This window comes from Heterodontus francisci, chromosome 11, assembly GCF_036365525.1.
Source record: "Heterodontus francisci isolate sHetFra1 chromosome 11, sHetFra1.hap1, whole genome shotgun sequence".
Taxonomy (NCBI): Eukaryota; Metazoa; Chordata; class Chondrichthyes; order Heterodontiformes; family Heterodontidae; genus Heterodontus; species Heterodontus francisci.
This window is the reverse complement of record NC_090381.1, coordinates 37,962,067-37,989,005: the sequence shown is the minus strand read 5'-3', so window position 1 is coordinate 37,989,005 and position 26,939 is coordinate 37,962,067. Positions and strand designations below refer to the sequence as shown.

At 42.8% G+C, this 26,939-nt stretch overlaps 1 protein-coding gene across 2 annotated transcripts in view; it reads right to left on the bottom strand.

Annotated features, from left to right (window-relative positions):
• Nucleotides 1-26,939, bottom strand: part of uggt1 (UDP-glucose glycoprotein glucosyltransferase 1) — a 141,983-nt gene that overhangs the window by 28,247 nt on the left and 86,797 nt on the right. For both annotated transcript variants that reach the window (XM_068042002.1, XM_068042003.1), the window contains 8 exons: nucleotides 26,104-26,262; nucleotides 23,738-23,823; nucleotides 22,744-22,828; nucleotides 21,144-21,229; nucleotides 19,788-19,892; nucleotides 8,643-8,727; nucleotides 7,594-7,776; nucleotides 5,924-6,084 (listed from right to left, as the gene is read on the bottom strand). In XM_068042002.1, the coding sequence (XP_067898103.1) occupies nucleotides 5,924-6,084; nucleotides 7,594-7,776; nucleotides 8,643-8,727; nucleotides 19,788-19,892; nucleotides 21,144-21,229; nucleotides 22,744-22,828; nucleotides 23,738-23,823; nucleotides 26,104-26,262 (950 nt within the window). The remainder of the gene's footprint in view (nucleotides 1-5,923; nucleotides 6,085-7,593; nucleotides 7,777-8,642; nucleotides 8,728-19,787; nucleotides 19,893-21,143; nucleotides 21,230-22,743; nucleotides 22,829-23,737; nucleotides 23,824-26,103; nucleotides 26,263-26,939) is intronic.

Here is a 26,939-nt window from a genome sequence, read left to right as displayed (position 1 = left end):
TGGGATGTTACTTATATCCTCTATAGTGAAGACCAATGCAAAATATTTGTTCAATTCATCTGCCATCTCCTTATTTTCCCTGACTAATTCCCCAGACCCACTTTGTATAGGACAAACGCTCACTTTGTTAACTCTTTTCTTTATTAAATATCTATAGAAACTCTTACTATTTTTATATTTTGTACTTTTCTGACAAGCTCCCATTATTTCTTCCTTTCTACCCTGTCCTACCATGTGCTAACTGTTAGGTGGCCTCCCACGAGTGACTTCTTGCCTTCATCATTTCTCATCTCTACCCAAACTGCTTCGACATCCTGGTTTCCTGAACTTAGGTCATCCCTCTCTAATGTCTCTGTAATGGCAGTCAGATCGTACTTATTTATTTCTATTTGCACCATCAGTTCATCTGTCCTTTTATTAATTTTGTAACGTATAGCCTTGACTGCTGATTTACTCTTAGATTTGTACACTCTATCCCTTCCTGTCATGGTCTGTTTATCATTTCCCATATTAATACCTTTCTCTCTTGCCTAGTCTCTACTCTTTGATTTACCACATCTTCCCAAATTTGATCCCTTGCCCCCACTATTTAGTTTAAAACCCTCTCTACTTCCCTAGTTACGTGGCTCGCTAGAACACCAGCCCCAGCATGGTTCAGGAGTAGACCATCCCAACAATAGAGTCCCCACTTTACCCAGTACTGGTACCAGTGCCCCACGAACTGGAACCCACTTCTACCCCACCAGTCTTTGAGCCACACATTCATTTCTCTAATCTTATTTGCCCTATGCCAATTTTAAGGTGGCTCAGGTAATAATCCAAAGATTGTTACCTTTGAGGTTCTACTTCTTAATTTGGTGCCTAGCTCCTCATGTTGACTATGCAAAATCTCCTTCCTTGTCCTGCCTATGTCGTTGGTACCTACATACACCACGACAATTGGATCCTCCCCCTCTCACTGTAAGCTCCTCTCTAGCCCTGAGCAGATGTTCCAAACCCTGGCACCAGGCAGGCAACATAAGCCTTCTGGACTCTCGCTCTTTGTGCAGAGAACAGTGCCAATCCCCCTCACTATACAGTCCCCTACTACCACTAGATTCCTTTTTGCTCTGCCCCCTTGATGAATGGCTTCCTGTACCACGGTACCATGGTCAGTTAGCTCATCAACTCTGCAGCAACCCTACCCCCCCCCCCTCATCCAAACAAGATGAAAGAACTTCTTTGGACAAACAATTGCAAAGGCTGAGACTCTTGCCCTCTGAGTCCCCTTACCTGCCTCAGCTGCAGCCACACTCTCCTGTCCCTGACCACTGACCAAATCAGAAGACCCTATCCAAAAGGGTGCAACTGCCTCCTGGTACAAAGTGTCCAGGTAACTTTCCCCCTCCCTGATGTGTCGCAGTGTCTGTAGCTCAGCCTCCAGCTCAATGACACTGAGCCAAAGCTCCTCGAGCCACAAACACTTACTGCAGACATGTTTGCCCTGGATCACACTGGCATCCAGGAGCTCCCACATGCTGCAGCTGAAACACATCTCCTGTCTTTCACATACACCAAAGATGAAAATTATGAAAAACAGGAAGTGCTTTTAAGTTATTTGTACACTTACAACGATGGCCTTGATGATATGCTTTACGGCAGAGGCCCAATAGACCTTCAGAGGTTCAAAAGCAAGACTTACCTCCAGAAAAATTAGCTGTTGAAGAAGTTCAGTTGCACACTTCATCTATCTATCAGAAAACTGATTCCTAGTATATCAAACCAATACAGGATGCTTTGAATTGTTTCAAGGATAACAATCTACGGTTTGTGGTCTGGAGGACAAATGAACTGGAGAAAGCTGTAAATACAATTTGCAGGGGCGCAGTGGAGACTGTGTGGGCACTAATTAGTTGTTTTTACATGTAACAATAGTAAAAGTTCTCAAAACTGATACATTCAGAGGGGTCTTCTGAGGTGCTTTGACATGATAAAGCATTGTAAAAATGCAAACATTTTTCTTTTGCCTCAGCTGCAGTCAGAAGCAGCACTCACTGCCATGCAGGAATTGAGAAGTCTGTCAAGTATTAAACAGATTTAACAGCTCTGTGCATGCTTTGAAAATTTACATCCATTGAAATCTGAAAAAAGATGTATGGCTCAAAGTTTTTAATCAGTATAGTGATATAGTACTGTTAGAGTGCTGTTAACAGTAACTCTGATCATCAGTATCATGCTCCAACATATAGACATCAAGATTCGCCATCCCAAAAGTATTGGAGTTCTACACTAGTGTGGATGACGAAAGTTGCTGTCAAAGTTTTCACCTTCTGTAGCTGTCCTGCAAGTGCACAACTCCAGTCCAACTGCATGCATCAAGTCCCACCAGGCACAAGCTCTTCAGTTCACATATGTATGAAGCACAAGTTTCGTAAACTAGCCCCCGAAGACTCACATTGAGAGTCCTTAGGATGCTTCAAAGCACTTTACAACCAATGAATTAAAAATAGAACAGAGTAGCACAAGAGTGTCAAAGGACCTTCATTTATAGTATAAAAAGAATCTACAGGGAAGACAGAGGGCTGAATCGTCAAGTGGCGCTGGTCTCGCTTGTGACATCAGCTGCCGCGATGCGCGATTATGTTGCGGGCAGCCATTTCCCCCCCCCCCACAATCACGTGGTGGGACTGCAATGGAGACGCCGTTCACTGCAGAACCTGATGTTGGAGCAGGTGCTGGCACCATCTTTAAAAGCCTGCTGGCCCTGCAATTACTCTCTCCGTGCATTCAATATAAGATAATTGAAGCAACACTTCTATGCTTCTTTCTGATGCAAAATGAACCTGTCTGGCCAAAAATGTTCCTCAATTTTTGCTCGGCTGGATTCCTGATGTGGCTCTCGAGTAATGATTACAGTTGGTCTAACATTTGATCCAAAAATGTGAGATTTCACACCCATAACATGATCATTTAGGATACCCTCTAATGGTCCCCCCGATACACACAACCTATACGCTTTCAGAGATCCCCATTCACGCATAAGCCCCTTGCAGAGCTACCTCCATTCACACACAAGCTGCTTGGACATTCAGCATAGTGCAATGGCCATTGTAAACCCCACTTCCCCTACACTACTCTGGTTAGGTTATCTTCCCTGTCACGGCATGGAGGACTCTTGCCTGGGCGGCACCAGCTTTTCAAAGTCGCGAAACTGAAGGCACGTGAGTGCTGCACATCAACCAGAAAATTGAGAAATCTCCATTAGATTGCAGTGAATTATATTCAAATTTTACAACATTTAAATGACGATGCAGTTGTGTTGGGGTGTAGGTACTGCCACAGTACTTCCACACCTCCGACAAAATCGGCACACTGCAGTATGGTGCCAGGATTTGTTGTGGATGGCTCCATGGAGATTCGCTGCGCACCCCCCACCCCCACGCCACTAAACTCACCTCCGACAGGAGAACAAAATTCAGCCCAGAGTCACAACAGCACTGAAGGAGGCCATTAGTCCCATCGAGTCCATGTCAGCTCTCTGTATAGCAACCCAATCAGTCTTATCCCTTGCTCTATCCCCATAGCCTTGCAACTTTATTTCCCTCAAGTGCCTTCCAATTTCCTTTTGAGATCATTGATCATCTCCGCTTCCACCATCCTCGTAGGCAACGAGTTCCAGATCATTACCACTTGCTGTGTAAAAAAGCTCTCCCTCACATTCCCCTTACATCTCTTGCCCAAAGCCTTAAATCTATGCCCCCTAGTCCTTGTACCATCATGTACTGAGAATACCTTTCCTTTGCTTAGCCTTCTAAACCTGTCATTATCTTGTACACCTCTCAAATGTCCCCTCAATCTCCTTTGCTCCAAGGAGAATAACCCCAGCTTTTACAACCTAACCTTGTAATTAAAACCCCCATCCCTGGAAAAATTCTGGTAAATCTCCTCTGCACCTTCACATCCTTCCTAAAGTGTGGTGACCAGAACTGGATACAATAATCTAGTTGTGGCCTAACCACAGCTTTGTAAAGGTTCAGCATAACCTCCCTGCTTTTGTTCTCAATACTATTTATAAAGCCTAAGATCTCCTATGCTTTGCTAACTACTCTCTCAATATGTCTTGCCACCTTCAAAGATTCATGCACATGAACCCCCAAGGTCCCTCTGTCCCTGCACAGTCTTTACAACTATGCCATTAAGTCCATATTGCCTCTCCATACCGCCAAAATGCATCACCTTACACCTCTCTGCATTAAATCCCATCTGCCACTTGTCTGCCCATTCTGCTAGCCTATCTATGTCCTGCTGCAGTCGACTGGTATCATCCTCATTGTGTGCCACACCTCGAAATTTGATATCAAATTTTGAAATTTTCCTCTGTATTCCACTAGTCATTTATATATATCAAAAAAGCAGTGGTCCTAGCATTGACCCTTGGGGAACACCACTGCCCTTCATTCTCCAGTCTGAAAAACAACCATTTACCATGACTCATTGTTTTCTGACCTTAATCCAATTTTTTTATCCAAGCTGATACTGACCTTCCTATTCCAATGGCCTCAGTAGTGTTAATCACCCTGTGGCACTTTGTCATTCGCTTTCTTCAAATCCATATAGACAACATCCACTGCATTCCCCTCATCAAACTTCTCTGTTACTTCACCAAACTTCTCTGTTACTTCACCAAAAAATTCAATTTTAAGTGTCAAGCATGATCTCCCTTTTACAAATCCATGCTGGCTATGCTTAATTTACTCCAACCTCTCCAAGCACCTGTTGATTTTTTTCCCCTGATTATTGTTTCTAAAATCTTATCCATCACTGATGTTAAACTGACTGGCCGATAGTTGTTAGGAACATCTTTACATCCTTTCTTGAATAGGGTGTCACATTTGCCATTCTCCAATCTTCTGGCACTTCCTGTATCTAGGGAAGATTGGAAGATTATGGCAAGGCTTTCCGCTATACTCATCCTCACTTCCCTTAGCAACCCGAGATGCATGCCATTCCCACCAGGTGGCTTATCCATTCTAAGCATAGCCAACCTTTCCAGCACATACTGCCTATAAATTTTCACTCCATCCATTATCTCTACCATCTCCTCATCCACTGGTATTTTGTCAGCATCCTCTTCCTTCATAAACACCGATACAAAGCACTTATTAAGTATTCTAGTCTTGCCCTGCACCTCTAAGCATGTATCACCATCTTTGTCCCTCATAGACCCCAAACTTGCCTCCTCCTCCCCACTTACTGTTTACATGCCAGCAGAAAATTTTGGGTTCCCTTTTATGTTAACTGCCATTCTATTCTCATATTTTAACTTTGCTAAACTTATTTTTCTCTTTACTTCCCCTCTCAAATTACTTCATTTGGCCTGGCTCTCACTTGAAGAATTCACTTGACATGCATCATACACCCTCTTTTTTTTTGTTTCATCATATTCTCTTTCACCCTCATCATCCATGGAGCCCTGGCTTTTGTTGCCCTACCATTCGCCCTTGTTGGAATGTACCTAGCCTCTAATTGAAACACCTCCTCGTTAAAGATCACCCATTGTTCAATAACTGTTTCTCCTGTCAGTCTTTGATTTCATTTTATCCTGGCTAGATGCCCTCTCATCCCAATGAAGTTAGCCATCATCTAATTTAGAAATTTTACTTTAGATTGTTCCTTGCTCTTCTTCATTACTAATCGAAGCCTTATGATATGATGATCACTCTTACCTAAGTGTTCCCCCATAGACACTTGGCCCACCTCATTCCCCAGAACCAGATCCAGCAATGCCTCCTTCCTAGTTGAACTGAAAACAATCTGGTCAAGAAAGTTTTTGAACACATTTCAGAAATTCCTCACCCTCCTTACCCTTTACTCCAACATTATCCCAATCGATATTTAGGTAATTAAAGAAATCTACTTGCTCAATTACAAGTTAGAATCATACCTTATGTGGTACTTCCTTCCCTGTAGGTGATTAGCCCAGTAACCTGATCTCCAGAAGCGATATCCATCCATTTCCTTGCGACTTTCGCAGAAAGGAGTATACCCATAGGGAGCTCCTTCAAGATCCAAGTCACGCAGCTCCTTCAAGTCAGCACGCACTATCTGTAAGAAAAGGAAAAACTGATCAGACAAATGCATTACTTTTCCTGGCTCTTGGCAGGAGTTGCAATATATTTTACAATTTTGCAATTCACTGTGGATTGAGCTTTGTGACTTTTAGCTGCAGTGACTTCCTAGCCCTTTTTAAAAACATAACTAAATTGAGCTGTTAAAATACAGCAGAGAAAGAATAATAAATTGAAGAAAAACAAACTCAAATAACACTCTTCAGCATGATTGTTTCAGCTACTGTGTCATTGTCCTATCTACCTTTCCGAATTAAAAGTGCTGGGAAAACTCTCATTAGCTGCAAACACAAAAAACTGCCAGCACCATTAATGGAGGGCTTTAGTGCTGAGCTCAGTATAGGAATGGTTTGTATTGATATGGATTCAAATCTAAAGCAATTTGAATGAAAAGTAAGACTCGTTATTAAAGTAATTTTATTATGGAAGCTCTTTAATTGAACCTTACATTCATACATTTTAAAGAATTGAACACAAAAGAGGTGGAAATCTTATTGACAACACACCACATCCACAGAATTGATCTGTTAAAGGCAGATTACAACAGTCACCTGATGGCTCCATTGGTGCTGCATTGTAACAGATATAGAAAGACCTGCGATTCAGTACCCTGGCTGTAGTGAATTAGCTGACCTTAGATGGGGCAGCAATGGGGCACCTAACTGGCCTCAGCACCTCTTGGTAAAGGAGAAGTACATCAGCCCCACATCCTTGCCTCTGATCGTAATCCACTAACATGTGCTGGAGGCAGATTGTGCACAGGATTTGACTTGGCTGTTACATACTCTATGATTAAGGAATATGTCAACATTCACTATCTAGACTCATGCAAGAAGAATGGAAATTTGGTGGTGGTACCAGAGGTTCCAAGGGCCCAGTGGAATTAGGAGGGAAGATGAGAAAATTGGTAGGTAAAGGAGGAGAAAAAAAGGCCTATTGCTGCTGTTTCGGTCTCCATGGAATATTTGATATGTATCAGAAGGAACACATACAATTCGGAGTAATCATCCCTGCCATAAGTTCCTTTTTAGAACTCTTTGAAACCAGTACACCTATTAAAAGTGCAGATACCTTTAGAAAATCTCCATACCATCACATTCAGCAAACAGAAATGCACCTTTCCCTTATCCCAACTATTGCAATTTTTTCTTGCAAACAGGGAGCAATATAAATGCCCAGATTTTGTTGCAGCAGGGCATCTAATAATGGCATATACAAACTGCCATCACAGTGAGTCCACTTGTTTTTTGGGGGCCTGAAGGTAATTGTTCATGTTAATGCACACGGTCACCACTGGAAAATGCACATATAGGGATATGCGGCAAGATCACAAATGTCTTTAACTGTAATGTTTCCACCTACCAGCAGTGAATAGCCTAGCACTGCTCACTGTTCTGGCCCACATAAACCTCAGATACTCGAGAGGGCCGTCAGCACGTTACATGCATAATTAGTAATCTTAATAAGCACATTCTTAAAAATGAACCTGATCAGCGTCCACAAATAGAATCTTGTCAACAGCCAGTGGGAAAAGCACGTCCAGGAAGAGGATCTTGTAGCCCCAGATGATTCTTTGTTTTTCAGTCTGTTGATGGAGCCACCTGGGCCACTTGTACTGCACCAGTTCATACTGAAAACCATACTTCTTTGCCATGTGCGGGATAAATTCCTACCACAACACAGAAATGCGTGCATCAGCAGCTCTCAGAAAATGACAAAGCTACAAATTGTACCAATCATTAGTTCGACACAAACATATCAGCACTGACATAAGATACTTTAACATGTTCTACAGAGGTGAAACAATTTTAGTATATCTTTCAGTTTGGGATGTGCTATAACAGCTTGTACTTGCTGACCAGACATTAAGTTTCTTATACTGTGATGCCTTGGGAGGGAGGAAACTACAATGGTAAATTGTTAAGAAATATTGCAGAATCTAATACAATAGCATCTTTTCAAAAATCTGTTGGGTGTTTTGATATCCTTCAGCTTGAGCATAGAAGTTATTAGGGCTGCAGAAGGGAAATCCTCCCATTTCAGGCATGCGGTGTCATCACTAACCACTTGTGGACTGAATAAAAAGCCTAATTTAGTGGCAGTACATCAGCTTTCACTGAGACCATTAGCGGGAACCTTAATATGATTGGTCAAGCATAGTACCCATAGACTGCCAAAAGAGATAAAGGAATATTCTTACATCAGTCGTCTAACAGCAGCAAAGCAGTTAGACCGCAAGCGAAACAAATCTAGATACTCTTGAAACCAACTAAATACCTAGTACAGAAAATTGGCACCCGCAAGTCTTCAAGGTATTAGGAACAGAAATTAGTTAAGTTTTATTTTACTTTTTTTTAAAAAATAAGTTTTATAAATTTGGTACAGATTCCTAAGGATCAGGAAGTGGCAATCACAGCTCCATTATTTAAAAAAATGCATGGGTGGGGTGGGAGTCCCTACACACATACTTAGATGGATCATAACATTTTCTCTCTTGCTAACCATGCTAGAATTTGATTAATTCCTTCTACAAACCTTGAATGTGGGCGAGAGGTAGTTCTTAAGAAACCAGAACTTCAATGGTGTTTCAGTATGCTTCAGCACAGACAGCATCATTATTCTGCAGAGCAGAGGGAAGACAGAGTTTATTATGCATATCGAAGGAGGAACTGCCTATCAAAAAAATGCAGATGTCAAATACAGAACTCATTACTATCCAATGGTTCTAAATGAGGCCAAAGTACAAACCATAAATCAGACTATAAATATGGATATGTGAGGGACATCAAATGTGTCAAACCTCAACAACTTCAATTTGATACTGATGAAATTTGTTGACAAATTGCCAGCTGCTACTCCCTTCTTTCCCTGATGTTTTGACACATATAAATTTATAACATTTCAATCATTATGTCCTTATGCTGAGACATCTGTGTCTGCCTTACTGCAGTATGGTGACGAATTAGGGAATTACTCACCCTTTTCCTCAGAATCATCCAAGAACTATACAGCTGACTTAATAGATACCCAAACAAACAGATATTGCTGTGATCCCTAATCAAATTTCAAACTACACTTCTCCATCAGCACAAACTTGTTAATGCCAGAACCCAGACATGTATGTGTCTCCTTTAACCCCTTCATGGAGACTTTGTACGAATACGAACATACAAATTAGGAGAAGTAGGCCATTCGGCCCCTCGAGCCTGCTCCGCCATTCAATAAGATCACTGCTGATCTGCATCTCTCAAATTCTACACTCCCATCTACCCCGATAACCTTTGATTCCCTTGCCTAACAAGAATCTATCTACCCTCGCCTTAAAATTATTCAATGACCCTGCCTCCCCGACCTTCTGAGGCAGAGTTCCAAAGTACGTTTACAATGTATTTTGATATCCTTAATCTAAGACGCTCCTCTATGCTGATGATGCCACGCTAGTCACTCATATGGAAACTCAGCTACAAAGACACATGGACTGTTTCTCCCATGCCTGTAACACTTTCTTCTTGACTATAATCGTCAAGAAAACTGTGGTCATGGGACAAGGTGCTGCATCTCTGCCCCGATCACACTAAATAGCATCCCACCGGAAGTGGTTAGCAAATTTTGCAATGTTGGGTCCATGGTGACAGACAATCTGTCCCTGGATGCAGAGCTCGATACATGCAACGGGAAAGCAGCTACCACCTTTGGCCAACTTGTGAAATGCGTATTGGATAACACGAAGCTGACCCTTAGGACCAAACTGATGGTTTATAAGGCCTGTGTTCTCAGCACCCTGATGTGTGGCTGTGAAACATTGGTGACTTACAGCTACAAGGAAAAGAACCTTAATAATTTCCATCTTCGCCGTCTGTAGCGCATAATGGGTATATCCTGGCAGGACAAAATCACAAATGCGGCAGTCCTCTCAAAGGCTCAGCTCACAAGTGCGTTGGCACTAATCAGGGGCGGCTTCGGTGGATCGGACACGTCCGCAGGATGGAAGGCATCGCACCCAAGGACCTTCTGTACGGTGAGATAGCTGGGGTTCGGCTTCAAGGATGCTTGCAAGCATGACACAAAGAGCTGAATTTTACCAGCCCCTCGACACTGTGGGTCGTGAGGGCGGGGGCCAGTAAAATCTTGTGGGGAGAGGCCCACCTCGACCCCCGACATCGAGAAGGGCCCGCCGCATATTACCGGCGGCGGGGGGACCTCAGTGCAGCCCCCCCTGCTGCAAAGCCTCGGGGCCTTCATCTAAATATTTAAATTAACAAAAATTAAATGCAAATGAACTTACCTGGTCCCAACGGCTGTCCCACGCCGATTTTATGCCCGCCGAACGCAACTCACGCGCCTTCGGAACTCCCAAGGCGAGACACAGGTGGAGAGGGGAGAGGAATAAAAATTTCAGGGTGGGAAGGGTGTGGGAGCGGGGAATGCTTTTTATTGGCTATGGGAATGGTGGGAAGGGGTTGAAGGGCAAATGTTAGAAGGTTGGGGGGGAAAGTTCGGGTAGGGAATAAAGTGAGTTTTATTAATATAGGGCAATGAAAAGACCATTGGGGGAGTTGGGGAAGGGCTTCCACCTCCTAATTATTCATTTAAAAAAAAATCACGTCTAATGTACCTTTAAAAATTTTAATAGTTGCTAAGGGCTAGAAGCTCTTTAAAAATGGCGCCTGCGTGGTGGCACCGGACGCCGTTGCTAGGGACACGGCGGCTGTCCCCTCTACGTCATCGGGGGCGGCCGCTCCGCCTCCTCTATTTAAATCAGACTGTGCGCGTAATATCGTGGGGGCTGTGCAGCAGCACTTCAATGTCGGAAGGCTGCCGCTCTCACGGCGCGCCGCCGCAGAGCGCTGATAAAATTCAGCCCAAAGGCCCTAAATGTTGAGTATCGCACCTGGGAGTCACTAGCTGGCGTAAGAGGGAAATAGTGACACATCCTGTGGACTGGTGTACCCAATTGTTACAGCAGTTTGGTAACAGGTGCCAATGTCAGAAAACAACAACTCTCAGTGTCACTTGGCAGCTTCACATGTGGAACTTGTGGCAGAACCTGCCTCTCAAGGATTGGCCTTCACAGCCATCAGCAAAGGTGCACCAAGAAAAGACACTGAAATGTGAGCCTGAAACATATTTCAACCTCAAGGCGCACTGTTACGTAGATTGGAATTAAAACTACAAAAAAGCAAGCTGGGATATTTACATACAATCCATTTGGTAAGTTGGCAGAGTAGATAACTTTGTTGCATCATATTAGGACTACAAATTAATTATTTTAAATATAGAATCACAGAATGATTATAGCACAGGAGGATGCCATTCAGCCCATCGTGTCTGTGCTGTCTCTCTGAAGAAACAATTCATCTAGTGCCACTCTCTCACTTCCCCATAGCCCTGCACATTCTTTGTTTTTAGATTATAATCCAATTCTCTCTTGAATACTTCAATCACACACTCAGGCAGTGCATTCGAAATTCTAAACACGAGCTGCGGTAAAAAGTTTTTCCTCATGTCACCATTGCTTCTTTTGTCTATTACTTTAAATCTGTGCCCTTTGGTCCTTGATCCTTCCACCAATGGGAACAGTTTCTTCCTATCTACTCTCCAGATCCCTCATGATTTTGAATACCTCCAGCAAATCTCCTCTCAACCTTCTCTTCTTCAAGGAAAACAGTCTACATCAGACCAGTGGGAGTCATTCAAAAAGGAAATAGTGAGTGTTCAGGGCCAACATGTTCCCGTAAAGATGAAGGGGAGGAACAAGTCCAGGGAACCCTGGATGTTAAAGGACATAGAGGATTGCATAAGGAAAAAAAAAAGAGGCTTATGGCAGATTCAGAGGGCTGAAAACAGCAGAGTATTGAAAGTGTAGGGGAGTACTTAAAAAAATGTAATTAGGAGAGCAAAGAGGGGGCATGAAAAAGCACTGGCAGGCAAGATAAAGGACAATCCCAAGGTGTTTTATAAGTATATTAAGGGCAAGCCAGGGAAAGAGTAGGGCCCATTAAGGACCAAAGTGGCCAGTGAGTCTAACATCAGTGGTAGGGAAACTATTGGAAAATATTCTGAGGGACAGGATTAATCTCCACTTGGAGAGGGAGGGATTAATCAGGGATAGTCAGCATGGCTTTGTCAGGGGGCAATCGTGTCTAACAAATTTGATTGAATTTTTTGAGGAGGTGACTAGCTGTGCAGATGAGGGTAAAGCAGTTGATGTAGTCTACATGGACTTCAGTAAGGCTTTTGATAACGTCCCGCATGGGAGATTGGTGAAGAAAGTAACAAGAAAATGGAATCCAGGGCAATTTGGCAAGTTGTATCCAAATTGGCTTAGTGGCAGGAGGCAGAGTGTGATGGTCGAGGATTGTTTTTGCGATTGGAAGCCTGTGACCAGTGGTGTACCGCAGGGATCGGTGCTGGGACCCTTGCTGTTTGTAGCATACATTAATGATTTAGACGAGAATATAGGGGTATGATCAGTAAGTTTGCAGATGACACGAAAATTGGTGGTGTCGTAAATAGTCAGGAGGAAAGCCTTAGATTACAGGATGATATAGATGGGCTGGTAAGATGAGCAGAGCAGTGGCAAATGGAATTTAATCCTGAGAAGAGCGAGGTGATGCATTTTGGGAGGACTAACAAGGCAAGGGAATATACAATGGATGGTAGAACCCTAGGAAGTACAGAGGGATCATGGTGTACTTGTCCATAGATCACTGAAGGCAGCAGCACAGGTAGATAAGGTGGTTAGGAAGGTATATGAGATACTTGCCTTTATTAGCTGAGGCATAGAATATAAGAGCAGGGAGGTTATGATGGAGCTGTACAAAACGCTAGTTAGGCCACAGCTGGAGTACTGTATACAGTTCTGGTCGCCACATTATAGGAAGGATTTAATTGCACTGGAGAGGATGCAGAGGAGATTCACCAGGATGTTGCCTGGGCTGGAACATTTCAGCTATGAAGAGAGACTGGATAGGCTAGGGCTGTTTTCCTTAGAACAGGGAAGGCTGAGGGGGAGCTGATTGAGCTACACAAAATTATGAGGGGTAGGATAGATAGGAAGAAACTTTTTCCCTTAGCGGAGGTGTCAATAACCAAGAAGCATTGATTTAAGGTAAGGGGCAGGAGGTTTAGAGGGGATTTGAGGAAAAATAATTTCACCCAGAGGGTTGTTGGAATCTGGAACACACTGCCTGAAGGGGTGGTAGAGGCAGGAACCCTCACAACATTTAAGAAGTATTGCATGAGCACTTGAAATGCCATAGCATACAAGGCTACAGGCCAAATGCTGGAAAATGGGATTAGAATAGATAGGTTTGATGACCAGCACGGACACGGTGTGCCGAAGGGCCTGTTTCTGTGCTGTATAACTCTATGACTCTATGACTTCTGCAATCTATCTTTATAACTGAAGTTCCTCACCTCTGGAACCATTCTTGTGAATCTTTTCTGCACCCTCTCGAACACCTTCACATCCTTCCTAAAGTGTGATGCCCAGAATTGGACGCAATACTTCAGTTGAGGCCGAACCAGTGTCTTATACAAGTTTATCAAAACTTCCTTGTTTTAATACTCCATGCCAAGGATGCTGCATGCTTTATTAACTGCGCTCTCAACTTGTCCTGCCACCTTCAATGATTTATGCACATATGCACCAGGTCCCTCTGCTCCTGCACTCCCTTTATTTTATACTGTCTCTCCGCGTTCTTTCTACTAAAATGAATCACTTCAAACTTCTCTGTATTAAATTTCATCTGCCACTTGTCCACCCATTCTACCAACCCATCTATGTCCTTTTGAAGTGCTACACTATCCTCCTCAGAGTTCACAATACTTCCAAGTTTTGTATCATTCACAAATTGTGCAATTTAGCCCTGTACACCAAGGTCTCGGTCGTTAATTTATATTAGGAATAGCAGGGGTCCTAACACTGACCCCTAGGGACTCTACTATAAATCTTCCTCCAGTCCAAAAAACAACCATTAACCACTACTCGGTTTCCTGTCACTCAGCCAATTTTGTATCCTTATTGCTACTGCCCCTTTTATTCCATGAGCTCTAACTTTGCTGACAAGTCTGTTAAGTGGCACTTTATCAAATGCCTTTTAGAAGTCCATGTACACCAAATCAACAGCATTACCCTCATCAACCCTGTCTGTTATATGGAGAAAATGCAACTCAACGTCTATATTCTTTTTATAAGTGCCAGTTGGTAAAACAGGAGGGCATTCTTTGCCTATATATTGCCTTTCCCCCACTGAAAACAGTAAGCTATTCTGTGGGGTAGTTCCACAAGCACCAGCATCCCCTGTCCCCAGTTCCTTACCCAAGAGTCCATTCTTCAGGGGTGAGGCTGGAACATTAAGGTAGACTGAGTGTCCAAAGGGTATTTGACAAGAGGACAGAATGGAAAGTTACACCCAAGTTCAATCCTGACCTCGCATGCACACTTTCTAGCAAAGGCCACTGCAAATTGATCTATATCAGGAACCTTATTTGGAGAAAAGTGTGACAGCTTCACCATATCAGCTAATGTAACAAAGATCAGGGATGGAATCTTTTGAGAGCTGGAGCATTCCCGACAGCAGGACCAGAAGTTGTCACAACTTCCGCTCCCACTGCAAATCCCGTTTCCCACCCGATTTTGTATTTAAATCAGCATGCGGCAACGGGCACAGCGAACACATGGGATCATGTGGCGAGAGTGGCCTTTTGTTGGTGGAACCCGCCGTCACTGCCCCAAGCACCACAGATATAAAACATTCTGTGCTTGCAGCCTCAAGGAGCAGCAACCTTCCTTTCATGTAAGTATCATCAGAATAACTGAGTTGAACTTCCACTTAAATCAAAATGTTTTTGCCTCCCTTATTTTGTGAAACTCACCAACTTCATATCATTTATTTTCCCTACAGCCGAAGTGAATCAAATGGCAGCCAGCAAGCAGCGTCCCACCCCACGGTTTAGTGACGCCTCCCTGCAGGTGCTCCTCCAGGCTGTTAGGGAAAGGCGGGAGGTCCTCTTCCCTGCAGATGGAGTGCGAAGACCCTCCCGCCTCACCAAGGCAGCCTGAATGGAGGTAGTGGAGGAGATCTCGAACTATGGGGTAACTCAAAGTTAACTCAAAGTAACTCAAAAGGACGCAGTGCTACAAGCGAATCAATGCCTTGCTCAGATCAGCAAGGGTAATGTCCCTGGTGAGGCTGCTCCATTGTTTTCTTCCATGGCTCCATGTCTTTAGGGCAGAGGGTACGCAAGGAATGCAGTCGAATGCATGAGCAGCCTTGGTGCGACTCACTAAACAATGAAGATTGGCATTGTTTATGTGATTGAATGTGTCGTGCGAAAGCCAATGCAGAATGAGTGATGTTGATGCATGTATGCAATGGTTGTGATGTATCACTTGCCATGTGATTACATCTGCACTGTCTGTTGCAAGAGAAACAAAGCCACAATCAGCGCGAGCGTACTAGGACAGGAGGAGGGTTCCCTGACATCAGGCTGCTGACCACGGATCAGGTGGAGACCTCTAAGATCGTGAGAGAGTAGGGAGGCAGGGCGATCAGAGATGGCGAGGCAGGATCCACAAGGTGTTAGGATGCAGTGTCATCTCTGTTCTTGCAGCCATATGTGGAAAATGAAGGAAATTTTGTGAATGCATGTGAAGCACATGCTTCAAGTGTCTCTGATTGTGTGTCCATTGCAGGTGCCCACACTCGAGTAGCAGAATGCCACGTGGCTCAAGAATCCTCCTCTGGGGAGCAAGAAGAAGCCAATGCCCCAAAAGGTGCAACTGGTTTGCAACCACAGGAGAAGAATCATGTTTGTTCACACACGTTTCCCAGGGAGCTGTCATGACTCCTACTTTTTGAGGAACTCCCAGCTGCCAGCAGTTTTCGAGGAAGCAGCCTAAGTGGATGGATGGATCCTGGGTGATGAGGGTTACCCCCTTTGTACATGGTTGTTGACACCAATACGTCATCGCCAAAGTGCTGATGAACAGAGGTACAGTGTCGCTCACACATCCATCAGAGCCATCATTGAACACACCAATGGCATGCTGAAAAAATGCAATTCCATTGCCTTGACTGGCCTGGAAGGGTTGTTCAGTACGCACCACAGAGGGTGTCACGAATAATCGTTGTCTGCTGCATTCCTCCAGAGGATGCCCACCACAGTCATCAACAGCAACGGGGCAGCACAGATCGCTTCCACCTCATCTGCTAATATCGGGGTAGCACCTAGAGATAGTGGCAGGAAAAGAATATTAAAACAGTTTGGAGCACAGAGGTAGCAAGGTGATGTAGAAATGTCAACGAATGCAAAGATGTATTAATACATTTTTATTTCTTGCAAAATTTGATCCACTCAGTAATGTTTTGCTTGGTTGCAGATGGATATAAAGAGGGTTTTTGGAGGCCTATGGCAGGAATGCATTGATGCTTACAAAGCATCTCAGGAAATGTAGAGTGTCCATATCTCATTGGAATTTTGGCCTTCAATCTTCAATGATGATTGTTTTCCCATTGATGATCGATAACTTTTTCCAATACTGTAATGCCTTACTTTTATTTTCTACAGCCATAAGTTAACGCTGTTTGCTGTGGTGTGTAGTCTCATTCATCGTATCCCATGGATGATTTCAAATGCCAAACACATGAAAGTGCAGCCATGGTTCATTATGATTGCAGAGATGCATAAAACCTCATACAAAAGGGAATTTCTGTGGGGAATTGTTATGTTTCTCCTCCCAATGTTCCTTGATGACGTGGCTTATTGTTGGCTGAAACGTGCAGAAATTAGGTTCTCCCTGATGTCTCTTGCATGCATCTCCATGGCTCTCATATCAATGACGGCATCATTGTCATTGTTGTCCTCCTCCTCACCCTCTTCAGTCATCCTTATCTGAGGAGGACTGGTGTTCCTTCTGTTCCTCCGCCTGCAGAATGTTGCCATGCCTAATTGCAAGGTTGTGCAAGGCACAGCAGACGACGATTATTCGTGACACTCTCTGTGGTGCGTACTGAACAACCTCTCCAGGCCGGTCAAGGCAACAGAATTGCATTTTCAGCATGTCATTGGTGTGTTCAATGATGGCTCTGGTGAATGTGTGAGCAACACTGTACCTCACTTAATCAGCACTTTGGCGATGACGTATTGGTGTCAACAACCACGTACAAAGGGGGTAACCCTCATCACCCAGGATCCATCCATCCACTTAGGCCGGTTCCATGAAAACTGCTGGCAGCTGGGAGGTCCTCAAAAGGTAGGAGTCATGACAGCTCCCTGGGAAACGTGCACAAACATATATGATTCTTCTCCTGTGGTCACAAACCAGTTCATGTTTAAAGTGTGGAAGCCTTTGCGATTAACCAAGACAGCAAACCAGTCCCAGGGAGCTCTAATGGCACATGAGTACAGCTGATCACCCCTTGCACTCTAGGGAAGCCAGCGACGGTGCCAAATGCTGCAGACCTTGCTGCCTGGCTGTCCTCGTCTACAGGTAAGTAGAAGAAATCATTGACACTGCTAAAAAGGGCACTGGTTAGCTCTTTGATGCACCTGTGGGTTGCAGACTACGAGATGCTAGATATGTCACCCGTTGATCCCTGGTAGTAAAGAAATTGAGTGCAATAGTAACCTTTACGGTAAGTGGCATGGGGATCCCAACAAAAACAAGTGGCTGCAGATAATACTGAAGGAACGTACACATTTCTGTCGTCATTGTAAGTCAAAGCCTCATGCTTCTCTGGCATTGCCTCTCAGACATCTGAAGGTAATGGGTCCTTGTCCTGAGGATGCAATGACACACTAACACCTATCTCCGATAATTCCCTTCCTGAATGGCTTCATTCTGAGCAGCCTCACCCTCTTGTGCTGCCTGCTGAAGCATCATCTGTTGGTCGCCAAGATCCCTCCTCAGTCTCTCCCTCTGCAATTGTTCACGTGTTAGAGGACAAATTGCGTATATGAGACAGATGCCTTTGCAGTTTTACAATTGTTCAGCTAACAATTGCCATTCAGCAGAACCATGAAAGTCATGTGCAGATCTGTTATGTGCCTTACATTTGCATGCAGCAGGAGATCCCACACCATCAATTGTCTCCTCCCAATCGATTTGCATTCCTTGATTAGACACGTGGTTTACATTCTTCTTCCAGAAAATGTTGCTTCTGTGATACAGGCAAGTTTGCTCACCTTCCAACCTGCACCCATCAGCCTTGACTCACCAACTTAGCCTTCACCCTTCCCCGTTACCATAGAACCTCCCCCCATTCCCGTGGACCAGCTCATCATCATTTATATATGCCTTCCCTCCCCCCATCCCTACTCCCAGCACCATCCAACTGCCAACTCTCACCCTTGAATCTCCAAGAATACACTTTGATATAGTTACAAATTCCCATCTCCTCAATATGTTGACTTCGAATAGCCAGCCCTAAGTCTCAACCTTCCCCACCCCTCTCCCACCCCACTATATACAATTGCCCCCGCGACTGTGACTGTACGTTCTGCCAGACAGTGATGTGGACACACAAGACTCTTGATGACAACAGCGATCATTCCCCCTTTTAGGCCTCTCCTGACCATCAGTCTTCCTTCAGGAACATATCAACCCACCACCCCTTGCAACTGCACACAGCCAGCCTCATTGTCAAAATCAGCCACTACAAGCCCAGGAGTCTGCCCTCCTTCCTCCTGTGCTCCTCCATGCAACCAAGATCCCACCTCTCCTCCCCGACTACGCTCCCCTGCTCCTCTATGCAACCGAGACCCCACCCTGCCCTCCCCAACTACCCTTCCCTGCTCCTCCATGTAGTCCCCGCCCATGCCGTCGCCACAATCCCAAGATGTTTCACCCTTGCTGGTGCCGAGCCTGGAGGCAAACATCCATTCCAATGCTGGCGTTAGTTTAGCAGCTGAGTGAAAGAGAGAAGAGCACAGTCCTGATACTCAACTCCACGAATCCAATTGTTGCATGCCACTATGAAACATTTGTGAACCGGGTGGCACTGGAATGTCGCTCACCGTTCAGTTAATTTGGCAGGTAGGACTAAATCCTAACTATGCATAGGGTAATGAGTATTCATAGCATGTAAATGAATGAAAGCTGTGATCCACCACCACACTGCGGGAACCCTGGAACGCCACAAACCCGCCGACAACTTAATTCCTCTAAAATATCCCGCCGTCGGGAATCCGGAAAGACACCTCCCGCCTAATTATATCACTCACCCTGCACGCCACCAAATGCGCCACGGCGGACGGCATAAAATTCCCCCCAGGTGTCAAACCTGCAACTTTGCTGGTCCCTATGGGCCAATACCATACCATGCACTGGACCTAGCCATCAAAACATCAGGGAAGATATAATGTTTTCCTTTGAATGCATACTACTGAATCTTTAGTAAACTGAGACACCTAATGCAGCTAGGCCCAAAGAAAACATGGTTCCTGAAGCTTAATTTGCAGGACCCTAGCAATTGAAACTTTCAAAGCTGTATTTCAGACACACCAGTTTTTCTTCCTGCTCGCCTGTCTCCGCATAAACAAACTTTTTAAAGAACATTTCGCACATACTTGAAAAATATTCTAGCGATGTTGATCCGAAACCTGTTTTGAAATCTGAGGATGGATCAAATTGCTGGAAGCGAAAAATGATCAGAGAAGATATGTTTAACTGACCTCAAGAACCTCTCATAAAGATGACCTGACGCAACTGAAAAGATATTAATGACATCTTCCTTATCCAATTTCAGTTCTTCAGGTTTTGGTCCTCCAGTGAATCCTCTGTGAAAAGAGACATCAATCATGCTCACCTTTTTAAATAACTAATAAGACTGGGGTTGGGTGTTGAGGACTGGGACATTGGCATTGTGGATTATAGATACTGGTTCTTCATCGCTGGGATTTGGTCTCAAATATATGTGATAAAAAAATCAAAAATCCATTCTGTTTGCTGTGCTATGGGTCTTATTAGAAATGTTAAAAAATCCTGCAGCTCAAAACTGTCTCAAATTCAGCACTCAGGAGGGTACCAAATGCATTGTGTGTTAGATTGGGAAAATGTCACACTCATGTCATAGGGGGAGCTCTGGGGCTGAAGTGTACTCTTGGAGAAAGAGTAAAAGGAACTTTATTCAACACCCAGTTGTGCTAATAACTGACCAGGGAATATTTGATGCTGATACAGGGTCATGAAATAGGAAAATGTCAGTGTAGCAGATGTGGAAAAATGTTAAAGGCACAAACAGCATAACTCTTTCAAAATTGGAACCAAGTAGGGGGAACTTCACATTTTCGAATTACCTCTACTCTTAGTGAGCTTGATGTTGACAGCAATGGCTAAAATAGAAACTTTTCCATTAATGTCCCTCAACTTAATAAATACAAAAATTCACCAAAATAAAAGCTTACAAAGGAAAGGCCATTCAACCTGACAACATCCCTCATGATCCAGTCATTTTCTAGGACAGAGTAATCTCTTCCCCATCCTTAACCTGCATTCTCTACATCACGCTGAATCAGGAATCTATCAAAGCTAGAGAGAATTCAGAATTTGTCGCAATACTCAGTGGTCTATTTAATGAGTTAAAATTGTTAAGAATTTGCCCTTTAAGTTACGTTTACCTCTACCTCATAGTCTTCCATCTCTTTATAATCTCTAGTCTACACAGACCAACTCCAGCAATGCACATGCCCTGTCAAATTGAAGGAAGACTGCAATAAAAATTTGCAAAGTTATGAAAAAAATCATTCCAATTTGCGAACAGCCATGAGTCATGGCAAATTTACTTAGTATCTAATCTTGTAATACAGTCTTTACTCATTCTCACCTGCAGTTCATGCATCTGCATGTGGAAAGGAATGGAAACAGTGCACGTGTAAATGAGAGGACAAGTGATGACAGAAATGTGGACAGAATTGCTGCAATTTGGATTTTTCCAGTTAGTAACTGTTTTGTACACCATTTTAAATCCTTTATACAGTATTCATTATCAGATTTATAATATCTCTACGGATCCTAAAGAGTTAATTTACCTCTTAATGGATTCCCAGAAGCCTTCATTTTCAGCATTTCCATCACTGAGGAGTTCTTCATTCATTTTGTCAGCTTTCTTTTGGACCTGCAGAACCGGAAATAAAAAACACTTAATAGTCTCTAGTCCTCATTTTAGTACATTTCAGACAAAGTGTAGTTTCTGTGTATTGAACAACTAATGACCTTAATGAAGCAACAATGCCATTCACTGCAAAATAGTCCTACATTACAACAATGACTACAATTCAAAAGTACTTCATTAGCTGTAAAGCACTTTTTCAGACATCTAGTGGTTGTGAAAAGCACTATATAAATGCAATTCTTTCTTTCATTCCAAGCAGCAGCCGGCTATGGAACTCAATAATGCAATAAATACCAAGTAATCATAGGCTCTGATTTAAGATGACTCTTAATGATTATTGTTGTAGCTTAATAATGAATTCTGGGCACCCAGCAACAAAGTGCATTGGGGTAATACTCTACACCACAATGATTGTTTAAGCTCACGATCTCCTATGTACCATCTTCCTAAGTTCAAACAGAACTTCTCTTTTTGGGAGAGTGAGACACCAAAGGTAGAGTGCTACTGAATAAATCACTCTGGATCATACATCTCTTGACATAGATCAGAAATTGGTCACCTGTCTCATCACTCACCCTCAGTGTGGCCTTCAAGTTAAAATAATTTTATGAACCAAATGTAAATGGGAAGTGAAAGCCTAGAAAATCAACATACATTGGACTGATATGCAGTGAATTTTACCTTGTTCTCAGTTCATAATTTATAACTATATGTTCATTTTCTTCCCAAAAGTAAGTTTGCTCATATGACATGTGATCTTCAGTCAAGTCTCTAATGTCAGAGTGACTATAGATTCAAATTCTGGGAATTGTAAGTTTCCACCCTTGGAGAAATGCCAACTCGAGTTTCTAAATCAATGTCATCTTAAAATAATCCTTGATATAGGATTCTTCCGTTGAGCAGTGTGCTCATCAATTTCATTGGAGTGAATGTAGGATAGAGGATCCCCTCGTGGCATATCAACAACACTGTTCATCAATGTGATCAGACTGTTCAGCGATTAATTATCAGCCTTTTTTTTCTGTCTTCTGAGATTCCATGTTTCTTTGCCTGCATTTCAAACAACCACATCATCTACACAGATGTGGATTAATATAGACAGGGTACATACAAGAATTAAACTTTTTTTGTATATAAGCTCATCAACTAATTTCTGGACAGACCTACTGACCTTTACACAAACGAACCCTCCTGTTCAACCCCATGACGGGGCTCACTTAACAGTTCTGTAGAAGACTTTAAGTCTAAATTGTCAACCTACCCTTTTCCTTTCCAGGCATGAACAGACCTGCTGTACTTTTTTTTAAACATTCTGTTAGCCTTGTAAAAATATTCCAGTTGGACCTTTGATCCCAAGTTATACAATACTTTATGGTACAAACTTGCAGAACTACACTGTTGACAGGTTTTCACTAAAAAGTAAACCAAGACATCAAGAACAAATTTCATTTGATGCATAGTCTTGAGTAATCAACCATACTACCCCTTTAACCCACATTTAAATGAAGTACATATACCTTCACTTTAATAATTTTGCTCTTGAAGCTGTTAAGAACTACAGTCACTTCATCAGTACCAGGCGGAGAGTCCGTTCCATCGTGGCTGAATGATAGAATTGAAAATTGTATATTTGAGGACAGGAATGATCACAAAACATAAAAAAATTGTGAACTGGAATTTTTGCTAGATTATGAAACATCATTCTAAAATACATGGTCCTGGTAATGCAATAACACAGGTTTCTAAACATCTCAGCCACCTATCATCTTTTCTTAAAGTCCATTGGGGAATGGCATATTTTGCTCATCAGTACTGCTCTGTAGATGAATAGCTCACTAACATGGTCAAGATTTGCACATAATGACTACTTGGATACTAAAGGGGCGTCATCACCCATGGAACCATAGCTCAGCAAGGGTGAAGGCATTCAAGAGAGATGATGGGGAAAGGGTAAAATTGGGAAGTATTCAAAATTACAAAATACACAAAGAAAATATCAACTGCATTGATAAGGAAGAGACTTGTATCTCTTTCAAACCTCTCAAAACATTGCACACATTAATTCCTTGGAGGTGCAGTGACTTATGTAGATAGGGACATAAAGCATTAATACATAAAAATCTGATCCTGGATACATGATAAAATATTCTAAAAATGACTGCACCATATTTTAGAACAGAGGGCAGATTAGACATTTGAGAGAAAGCACAGTGGCATCAATCTGTAAATAATCAGACTGTACTGTGCAGTTTAGTCATTTTAAAACACGTCCTTAAAAAAAGCAGAGTGTATCAAAATTAGTTCACTCCATGCAAAAATATGCATATCTATTTTGCCTGCAAGATGAAGCAAGTACCAGAGAGGGCTGATGTTGAATACTTCCTTCAGCCAGGCTGTTAAAATCATAAACACAAAGAAACCAAAAGCTCCTATCTTACTGAATAGTTGATGTTAAGCAGGTTTCCAGAATGGTCATCACATTAATATTGCTAGTTACCATGTAAATATTACCTGTAAATCTTGTAAATATCTTCTGATCGTCCCTTCCTTAGTCTGAGCACCCAAGCACCAGGGTTGGCTTTTAACTGGAAATAGCCCTGTTAAGAAAAACAACAGACATTCAGTTTTGCTGCAGTCACTTTGGTTTACATGACATATTGTAGCATCAAATTTAACTGCAATCTTTATGTTAAAAAGCAAATTCAACTCCTGCCAATTAATTTCCTTAGAACTGGCAGTGCACTTTAAATATAGGGTAGAAGAGTTGAGAGTGTAATTGCAGCAAAACGAAGTGCTCCAGAACTTTGGAAATAAAAGGAAAGCTGGAGAGAGTTGAAGAATTAAGAGTAGTTTTTTTTTTAAGCAGAGGGCTACTAACAATAGTTTTGAGTGATGTAGGGATTCAACAGGAGAACAAAAGGACTATGAATGCAACTCCTTTATTCAAAAAGGGAGACAGAAAGCAGGAATCTGCAGGCCAGTTAATTTAACATCTGTCTTAGGGAAAATGTTAGAAGCTATCATTAAAGATGTTCAGCATGGCACTTAGAAAAATTCACGGCAATCAGGGAAGAGTCAACATGGTTTTGTGAAAGGGAAATCATGTTTAACCAATTTATTGGAGTTCATTGAAGTAGTAACATGTGCTGTGGATAAAGGGGAACCGGTGGATGTACTGTACTTAGATTTCCAGAAGGCATTTGATAAGGTGCCACACCAAAGGCTATTGCAGAAAATAAAAGCTCATGGTGTAGGGGTAACAGTTTGCCATGCAGAGAAGATTGACTAGCTAACAAGAAACAAAGAGTAGGCATAAATGGGCGGCACAGTGGTGCAGTGGTTAGCACCGCAGCCTCACAGCTCCAGCAACCCGGGTTCAATTCTGGGTACTGCCTGTGTGGAGTTTGCAAGTTCTCCCTGTGTCTGCGTGGGTTTCCTCCAGGTGCTCCGGTTTCCTCCCACAAGCCAAAAGACTTGCAGGTTGGTAGTAAATTGGCCATTATAAATTGCCCCTAGTATAGGTAGGTGGTAGGGAAATATAGGGACAGGTGGGGATGTGGTAGGAATATGGGATTAGTGTAGGATTAGTATAAATGGGTGGTTGATGGTCGGCACAGACTCGGTGGGCCAAAGGGCCTGTTTCAGTGCTGTATCTCTAAAAAAAAAAAGGGTCATTTTCTGGTTGGCAAGATATAACGGGTGATGTGCCACAGCGATCAGTGCTGAGGCCTCAACTTTTTACAATTTATATAAATGACTTGGATGAAGGGTCCAAAGGTATGGTTGCTAAATTTGCTGATGACAAAGATAGGTAGGAAAATAAGTTGTGAATTGGACATAAGGAGGCTACAAAGGGGTATAGATAGGCTAAGGTGTGTGGGCAAAGATCTGGCAAATGGAGTATAATGTGGGAAAATGTGAAATTGTCCATTTTGGCAGCAAGACTAAAAATGAAGCATATTATCTAAATGGCGAGAGATTGCAGAGTTCTGAGATGCAGACGGATCTGGGTATCCTAGCATATGAATCGCAAAAGGTTAGTATGCAGGTTCAGCAAGTAATTAGGAAAGCTAATACAATGTTATTATTTATTGCGAGGGGAACTTAATACAAAAGTTGGGAAGTTATGCTTCAGCTATACCTGGCTTTGACGAGACCACATCTGGAGTACTGTTTACAGTATTGGTCTCATTTAAGGAAGGATGTAAATGCATTGGAAGCAGTTCAGAGAATACCTGGACTAATAGACTAATACCTGGAATGGGCGGGTTGCCTTATGAGGAAAGGTTGAACAGGCTAGGCTTGTATCTGCTGGAGTTTAGGCAACTTGATTGAAACATAAGATTCTGAGGGGTCTTGACAAGGTGGATGTGGAAAGGATGTTTCCCCTTGTGGGAGAATCTAGAACTAGGGGTCACTGTCTAAAAAATAGGGATCGCCCATTTAAGACAGAGATGAGGAGAAATTGTTTCTCTCAGAGGGTTGAGTGTCTTTGGAACTCTCTTCTTCAAAATGTGGTGGAAGCAGAGTCTTTGAATATTTTTAATGCATAGGTTGATAGATTCTTGATAAACAAGCGGGTGAAAGGCTATCGGAGTAGGCGGGAATGTGGAGTTGAGGTTACAGTCAGATCAGACATGATCTTGTTGAATGGCGGAGCAGGCTTGAGGGGCCGAGTGGCCTACTCCTGCTCCTAATTCATATGTTTGTATGAATCTGGCCTTTTTTATGCCGGCTATATCACATGGCACTGCAACAGGGAACAGAAAACTATGGGCACAGCAGATCATACTCGTGGATCGATGGATGAAGCACCTTATTTCAAAAACTTTGGCCAGGATTCATGTTTGTGTTTGCAAAGAGCTGTGCCCACCTACCAGGTTTGCCATTACAATTGTGTCTACGATTTCATGGTTTGCATTGGTGCCCAGGGTAAACTGGAGACCTCTGGGAGGTTGCCCTGTTGAAATGTCGTAACAATGTCCCTCTAACAAAAGGTACTCCAGTTCATACTCTGCTGCTACTCCTCCATCAATCTGAAAATGAAGAAAGAGGATGAGAGATTTGCATGCTTTTAGTCCTTCTTCAGGAACCATTATAAAGTCTTGTGTTGTTGTAACAGCTGTTTAAACTGCAAACAATAGAACCCTACAGGTGGTGGCCATTTGGTCCATCGTGCCTGTGCTGGCTCTTTGAAGTAACTATTCAATTAATTCCATTTCCCCACTCTTTCCCCATAACCCTGCAATTTTTCTTTTCCAAGAATGTATCCAATTTCCTTTTGAAAGTTACTACTGAATCTGCTTTCACCACTCGTTCAGGCAGTGCATTCACAGCCTAGAAGAAATTCTTAACCCCTCTCTGGTTCTTTTGCCAATTATTTTAAATCTGCGCCTTCTGGTTACCAAAACATCTGCCAGTGAAAACAGTTTTTCCTATTTATCAAAACAGATCAATATTCAAACAGCTCTATTAAATCTCCCCTTAACCTTCTGTGCTGAGGAGAACAATCCCAGTTTCTCTACTCTCTCAACATAACTGAAGTCTCTCATCCTAGTATAGTTCAGGTGAATCTCTTTTAGACCCTCTCCAAGGCCTTGATATCCCTCCTAAAAGTGTGGTGCCCAGAAATGGACACAAAACCCCAGTTGAGGTCTAACCAGTGATTTATAAAGGTTTAACCTCTCTATTACATCACTGAATAGGATTTTTG